Source organism: Sturnus vulgaris, chromosome 2 (genome assembly GCF_052056855.1).
Source record: "Sturnus vulgaris isolate bStuVul1 chromosome 2, bStuVul1.hap1, whole genome shotgun sequence".
NCBI classification, from domain to species: Eukaryota; Metazoa; Chordata; class Aves; order Passeriformes; family Sturnidae; genus Sturnus; species Sturnus vulgaris.
In genome coordinates, this window is record NC_142244.1 from 31708359 (window position 1) to 31715960 (window position 7602).

At 52.9% G+C, this 7602-nt stretch overlaps 1 protein-coding gene across 1 annotated transcript; it reads left to right on the plus strand.

Annotated features, from left to right (window-relative positions):
* The first annotated feature begins 3284 nt into the window (after nucleotides 1–3284).
* On the plus strand, nucleotides 3285–7354 carry PTMS (parathymosin). Its single transcript, XM_014884218.2, has 5 exons — nucleotides 3285–3977; nucleotides 4714–4785; nucleotides 5503–5584; nucleotides 5733–5797; nucleotides 6408–7354. Exons 1-5 carry the CDS (start codon nucleotides 3930–3932, stop codon nucleotides 6456–6458), a joined length of 318 nt encoding a protein of 105 aa, XP_014739704.1. The 5' UTR covers nucleotides 3285–3929; the 3' UTR covers nucleotides 6459–7354.
* Nucleotides 7355–7602: the final 248 nt, after the last annotated feature.

Below are 7602 nucleotides of genomic sequence, written 5' to 3' on the forward strand. Positions count from 1 at the left end.
TTTCTGGATTTATGTAAATCTAAGAAAATTTAATGCAAATACACATCCTTCTGCTCTTTTGTTATTCAGCAAACAGTTTGGAAGAGGTTTGGAACCACTTAGGAGTTAGCTCAGCAAATATAATTCTTAAAATACCCAGTTATTGTGTTTTGCTTTTGCTCAGAAAATGGCTCATAGTTATTTAGTTCAGCCTTTAAAATAAACACAAAAGTCACCGTCCCCTCTGTCCCCCATCAGAACACGGTGGCATGACTAGCAAGGTAATAGACCAAAATGCATAAATAATTGCTTTTAGGTGTATTCACCCTGCATTTGCTGGGAGCAGAAGAATAGATACCACGCATGAAAGCCCAAACACATCTCAACCACGTGCTCATGTACGATGGCACATGCCTGCAAGCTCAACGCACGCCTCAGTAGAAAAGTACCATACCTTTCTACAGTCACAAAAGTAACAGTATGTTACAGAGGGAAAACATCCCGTCCGTACACAAACAGGTATGTACTGCACCTAAACACATGCACACACCTATATAAACACCAAGCACAAACGGTACAGCACCAAAATTGTGACACTGTACAGAGAAAATGACATTCTCATTGTTGTCTGGGCTGCAGGCAGACATGGACAGTGTCTGTTCCACACAGTGATCTGTCATGCAACTTCTGCACCGCTCTCATTTTGTGTAAAGACATAAGTCCCCGAAAAGGATGGAATATATTCTGCTGAGTTGGTAAAGCAACTACAGACAAAGACTACAGAACATACTGAGCAGGGACTGGCATCTGCAGAGCGCACAATGAGTGTACTTGCTTTTGCAACAAAGGGGAAAGCACAGATGGGAGAGAGGAGCAGAGAAAAGCTGCAGATCGATCTGGCAGGCGAAATGCAGAGTGGCACAGATCAGGTGGAGGAGCAGAAGTCACAGGGAAGAGCTAGGTGAGAAAGTCAATGGATACCCTCAGGGCTTGAGGGAAGCAGCTGCACACTAGAAGCCAAGGGAATCTCACCACCGGTATCCAAAGGGCAAGAAGAGTCGGAATGCAGAAACAGGCAGGTCATAAGGAATGAAGAAGAGTTTCACGTTGGATTTGAGGGGGAAAAGCATAGCTGATACAATCATGCAGGGCAAAATGGGACATATGAAACACAAAGGAGGGGATGTGAGATGAATTTTGTACATAAAATACAGGATGTCACAAAGAGAAGCAGGGAGAGGGCCATGGGAAGAGTGCTGCCAAGAAAACAGGTAGGAGACAAATGCCAAGAAGCAGCCAATGAGGTAAAAATTGCAAAGGGGATGTGGAAGGTAGCGTGGGAGTGACAATGTGAGGTTGCACACTGCAAGTGCTGAGGAGGAAAGGAGAGGTCGCTGCTGCCATGCCAGTTTGTAGTGCTGACCCAACAGCTCCATCCCACAGGTTGCTGGAAACAAGCTCCCCTTGCACAAACAAGCGTTTGTCTATTTGCATCGGTGGGTGTGCAGTCTGTGTCAACACAGAGCTTGGGGCATGGGAACATCTCTGAACATAATCCTTTACTTTCTCCCCTCTAGGATGTTGTGTCAAGGCCTGTTTGTGAATTAATGTGAGGATGTCTTTGCCAAGGGATACGTGTCGATGTAATTTCGTATTTTCAGCAGTTGAGTGTGTAAAGGAAAAGGATAAAATCCTGGATTGGTGAGAACAGCAGGGCAATGAGCCACGCACCTTCTGACAAGCAGAAGCAGAAAGGAACTACATCCAGCCACTCTAGGTTTGTTTTTTTTGGGGGGTCCTATTCTTAGATGTATATCTAGAAATTAAGATTTTCTTCTTGCAAAAGAGAAGGATGAAGGAGGGGCACTTGAACCAAACCAGGGCTGGAATGCTAATAGCAGCTAGACCTGAGAAATTGGCCAGATGGGTTTTGTGAAACAGTAGGGGGAAAAAAATTAGTGCACGCATTTCCATAATTTGGTTTATTTTGGTACTAGTCTAGATCTGTGCGTCTGAGTTACAGGACTGTTTTTTGGGGCAGGCCCTCTGCACTGTGTGTAGCTGGGAAGAACGTCAATTAGTCAGATCATGAGAGAAGCAGCTGTAACTGTGGAGGAGACGAGATGACAAGGTGGGGACCTTCTATCTCCCTGTCATACAGATTATAATTTATCCAATCTCTTTCATACTTCCCTTCAGGAGATATGTACTCATTGCCCTCTGTTCCACAAACACCAATGGCTTTTGCTGTTAAATGCTCGAACTGAGACACATTTGATTAAACTCAAAAGCACCAGCTCCAAATCCTGACTTTGCACAGAGGCTGAGTTTGTACCTGAAGGACAAGAAGGGCTTGTGTACCTCAATACATTTTCCAACCAGATGGATTAATAACCTTGCAAAATACCTGCGAGAATGTGTACACGTGTACTTCCATATGTGGTCGTGTGCATGCTTAGTTCTGTATATACGTAGGCCTGCAAATCTATGCAGATCTATTTTCTATTTTCTTTTGTATGAGCCTGTGACTAAGAGCGGGACAGCATAAACCTTCTAGGAAAGGTGAAGGGAATTTAGTCATTCCAGTCTGCTCAAGCTGATAAACAACGGGCTGAAGCGCGGCTACAGGAACATCTGTTTCTTTAGAAACAAATCCCTACAGCTGCGAGTAACCACCTGCGGTTCTGCAGGGAAGACCTTTGACTACAGGGAGACTGGAGTTGGGCGGTGAGCCTTCTCAGCCTGGAGGGAGGCACCGGCAGAGTGTCTGCCAGAGTCCGGGTTCGAGGAGAGCGGACGGCAGGGGTCAGTGTTGCACGCCGTGCGCTGCCCGGCCGGTGGCCCAGAGGGGGAGGTCGGTCCCGGGCGAGTAGGAGCCGAGCCCTATGGGACAATGCCCGCGCCACAGCCACGGGAGCGGCGTGGCGCCCGCGCCCTCGCGCGCCTTCCCGCCGCCCCACGTGCCAGCGGCCCCTCCCGCCTCGCATTGCACCAAACGGCCCCGCGCCCCCGGAGCGCCGGCCGCCGCCAGCCAATGGCAAGCCTGTTGCCAGGCAGAGAGCTCATTTGAATGGCCCAATCAGGCGCTCCAGCCCGAGCCCCTCCTTATATGGGGACCGGGGGATGCGCTCGCTACTCCGCCCCCCCGCCACCGCCAGATGCCCCGCCCACTCCCTCCGCGAAGCACCTCCCACCCTTGCCCGAGGCCCCGCCCACTCCCTCGGCAGCGAGCCGAGCGCGGGAAAAGTGCCCGGCGCCGGGCGGGCAGGCGGGGGGGGTGGTGGGATGGGAAGAAGGGGAGGGGCGGGAGAAGCCCCGCCGACGGGAGCGCTTCCAGCGGGAGGAAGGGCGGGCAGCTGGAGTGGAAAATTCCAGGCAGGAGGCCGCGTGTCGCCAGCGCTGCCCTCCCACACGGCCCCGCAGCGTCGCTTCTCGCCTCCCCCAGATTCCTCCTGGAGAGCCAGCCAGCCAGCCTGTGCGGGCGGCTCCTCGGGTGTGCTGCGGGCAGAAGGCTCGGCTCCCCTCCCCTGACGCTGCCTGTCGGAGCCGCAGCACCTCGGTGCGGAGCGGGGCTTTCAGCTGGCCTCGACTGGGCCGTGCGGCGCCTTGCCGGGACCCGCGGTGCGCCCCCGCTGCCGGGCGGCCGCGGCTGAGCGCACATTGTTCTAGCGGCCCGTCCCTCTCCCCTCCCTCCTCCGCCTCCCGTCCCTCTCTCCTCCCTCCCCAGGTCCCTCCTTCTCTCGTCACCGGCGCTGTATAAATCCCCTGCCCCGGCGGATCCCCCCACCGCGGGAGACCCTGGTACTTTGGCCCCCGGGGCGGGATCTTGCCGCCGCCTACGGACCGCGGGGACTTTGCGCTCCCGCCGCTGACCCCTCCTCGCTCTCTCCCTCCCTCCTTCCCTCGCACGGTTCCCACCGGCCTCTTCCCTTCGCAACCGGGGGGCCAGGATGTCGGAAAAACGCGTCGAGGAGGCACCGGCGGAGCTGAGCGCTAAGGTGAGACACCTTCCTGCCCATCCGCTTCCCTCTTCCCATCCTCGCAAGCGCCCGCGCTCCCGGCGAGAGGGGAGGGAACGGGCTCGGCGGGGGAAGGGGTGGCCGAGGGCTCCGTGAGGTGCCCTGGCGGCGGGGGGCGCGCGCGGCCCCTCGCGCGCCGCCCGGCCAATAGGGGGGCGGGGGCGGGGCGGGGGGCGCGAGGGCCCTCGGGGCCCCCCGCCCCGCCCCCGCCCCCCATTGGCCGGGCGGCGCGAGCGCGCGCTGGGTTCGGCTCCGCTCGGAGCCGGCCCCGGGCGGGGGGGGAGGGGGGGGGCGAGGAGCGGTGTCACGGCGGAGCAGGAGGAAAGTTGTGTGGACACAAAGCGCGGGCCCTCGGATGGCGGGGGAAAGAGAGGAGGGAGGGGTGGAATGGGGAGAGAGGTCCGGAAACGCCTCGATCCTACGGGCAACGTTGCCTTCTCTTTTTTTTTTTTTTTTTTTTAAATAAATCATTAAAACTCTTCCGTGCCACTTCTGGTTTCCACACGCGTGTGCGGGCTAAAAGTAGCTGTGACGCGCGTTCGCTGATGTTTTTCTTTGTCAGGCGGGCGGATTTAACGCCTAATATGTCTCCTCGCTCGCTATTCCGCCTCTCCTCCAAGCCTCCTTTGTTTAGGCATCCCCGTCTTTTATTGCCGCTGACCGCCGGAATGTTGTTGGTTTTCCCCCCTCCCCCTGCACCTCATTTCACATATAGGAAAGGAAAGAAAAGAAGGAAAAAGTCGAAGAGAAAGCAGTCCATAAAGAAAAGAAGAAGGAGATAGTAGAGGTGAGGCCCTTCTGAGGGACAGATTTGGCGACGTCGGGGAGGTTTTAGTGCTCGCTGTGGGTAACGAATATGAAGGGAATATGGGAGATAAGAAGGAGGGCTGGCTAGGGGAGCTCCAGCAGAGGTAAAGGGAGAATGAACTCTTGGATAATTGTGAAGAATGAGCCTTGAAGTACTTAGTATAGTCAGCACAGCCCATCAGGGAGAACACAAGGTCAGAGAAGGGAATGGGGCTGAGAACAAGTGGGAGAATGTGGCACTGGAGATGTGGTCCTGTGCCCACTGAGATATCCTGAGGTGCACAAGGAGCATGTGTTGGAGAAGGTGGGGGAGGAACACTGAGGAAACGCACAGATTGATGGAGGTCGGGAGGGATCGGGAAGCAGATGTACCACGAGCCTCGGCTAAGTCATTAGCCTGTAATCACAGACATGCTTTGGTTGTTAGGAGGAATGGCAGCAGTTCATCAGGATGTAAGCTCGTGGGAGACACGGAGCTTCGTGTTGTTGGGGATGGACTAGAAGGATTGGCTTTGTGAAGGAAGGCTGGTTGGGAAGAATGTTCAGCAGGGGTGGAGGGAATAACAGTGCTGGAGGAACAATGCACTCAATGCACACCTGAAGTGGCTGGAGCTTTGGAAATTGCGCTTGTACCAAAGAGGATGTGCAAATGTCATCCTCGCACCAGTTTCTGCTCTGACCAATTTGTTTCATTCAGGATGAGGAGAATGGAGCTGATGAGGATGATGAAGAAAATCCTGATGATGTGGATGAAGAAGAAGGTGGTGATGAGGATGAAGGTAGGGAAAATTGAAGGAATAGGAGGCTGCAGAGGAACAGAGGATTATGGAGGGAAATTCCTTCTCTGAGCCCTCTTGACAGTGAGATTACATTCCCTTAAATGCTGCTTCAGTTTAACTGTGATTTTCCTTTCTTGTTTGTGCTTAGAAGCAGATGAGAATGGGCAAGAGCAGGATGGCCATGCAGAGAAACGATCTGCAGAGGAGGAAGAGGTGAGTAGTAGTGTGAGAATAATGGTGGGGAGAAGGAATGAGGCTACTTGCTGTTTGTTGATTAAGTCCATGTGGATGCTGCTGCTGAGAATCTCAAATTGGCCTGTGGTCTCATTGCTTCAGCAGTGGATGGGTAAACAAATCTGATGTGGCAAGGGGATAGTAAATCACTGTATGCTCCATGTAGGATCCAGGTCCTTCCACCAGCAGTCATGGTGCTGAGTGAGAGTCAAGGTGCTGGAGGTTGTGCTTGGTGATGACTTCTCAGCTACGTGTGTCTTCTAGGCTTCAGGCCAGGAGATGGACTTGTAAGGGTGGGCCCTGGGGTCTTGTCTGGAGTGGTGTGAGCCTCGGCTTCTTACACCTCCTGGAAGTAACAGCATAGGTGTGGTGTCCCTTTGAATGGAACTGTCCACATCTTAACCACTACTAACAGAACAGCTGTGTCAGGCACTCCAGGGTGCTTTAGAGGGGAGTGGATTTAGGGTGGGCCTAACAGATTTCCATATGGAGGAAAGAGCAGCAGTTAAGAATTTTGTGGAGAAATTATGTACCTTGGGGTGGTGACTGATGGTAAAGCCTTCTTTTTTCCTCGCCATGGCTGATGCAGGATGAAGTGGATCCAAAGAGGCAGAAGACAGAAAACGGTTCTTCAGCTTGAGTCCTCCCCTCCCATCTCCCCTGTTCCGTCCATTTCTCCTCCTCCATTCCAGCCTGTGCTTGCACTGCCCATTAGCCTCTGGCTTCACACAATCTCAGATGAGGAAAGATTAGAAATGCTCTCAAACGGGGAAGACAGCAGTTCCCTCCTCACCCGAAGACCTGACCCGTCCATGACATTCCCCAGCTGAAATTACCTCCGTCCCCTGTGTCCCTTCATTGTGCCCCACTTATCGGTGCTCCTTTTCCCTCAAGAATCTCATGGTTTCCTGGGCACACAACCTCGCCAGGCGCTTCACATGGCAAAGCACTTCCTGTCCCCTTGTCACCTGCCCGCCTGTTTTTGTCACTGGTATGAGATTCTCGAGAGCTCCTGCTCCCCAGCCCTGCTGCCAGAGCTCCCCCCTGAGCCAGGAGGTGCAGGCACAGATCTCATGGTGCGTTCCCCAGTCCTAGGCCTCTCCTCATCCGCTTTCCTGCTGAACCCTGAGAGACAAAGAATATTACAAGCAAATAATGGTTCTATTAAGCGACACACGGAGACAGGATTTATTTTAAGCTTTTCTTTTTTTTCCAAGTTTACATGACAGCAAGCTGGCCCTCGTGAATTTTTCAGAAGAAAAGGGTTGCTTTTATATATATCAATTTCATCTGAGCTGTGTATTTTTTTTTTAATTTGGAGGCTTTTTTAAAACAAATCGAGAGAGAAACAATTGGGGACCAAACTTTGATTTCCATTTTTTCCCTTCAGATTTTCTTGTGACCATTTTTTGTAAATTAAAGGCAATATAGCCACAGCATTTTCTATGGCACAGACATCACGAGGATGATAGATATAAATATATATATTGTTTTCAACAAGCACTGTAAATAAAAGCGTTTAAAAATGTTTCAAAATGCTGGCGTGGATGGCTGTGTCTTCCTATCCTGCAGGGGTCGGTGGGAGTCGGCTTGTGGGAAGAGAGGATGGCTTGCCCAGCAGTGGGTGGAGATGGGAGCCGGAGGTTGATCAAAGGGCAGGTGTTGGTTATTTAGGGGCCCCTTGGGGCAGCGTGTTTGGGTCCTGCTTCCCCCTGTCACGCTGTGGTTACAGCGAGGGCATGGCACAAACACAGGGCGAAGCTTCAGGGCTGTCCTGAGTCTCT

Excerpts from the sequence above, each read along its gene's own strand:
- PTMS (XM_014884218.2), top strand. The coding sequence starts at position 3,930 with ATGTCGGAAAAACGCGTCGAGGAGGCACCGGCGGAGCTGAGCGCTAAG. Across the intron at positions 3,978-4,713 it reads CGGCGGAGCTGAGCGCTAAG|GAAAGGAAAGAAAAGAAGGA; the intron begins GTGAGACACCTT and ends TTTCACATATAG. Across the intron at positions 4,786-5,502 it reads AGAAGAAGGAGATAGTAGAG|GATGAGGAGAATGGAGCTGA; the intron begins GTGAGGCCCTTC and ends TGTTTCATTCAG.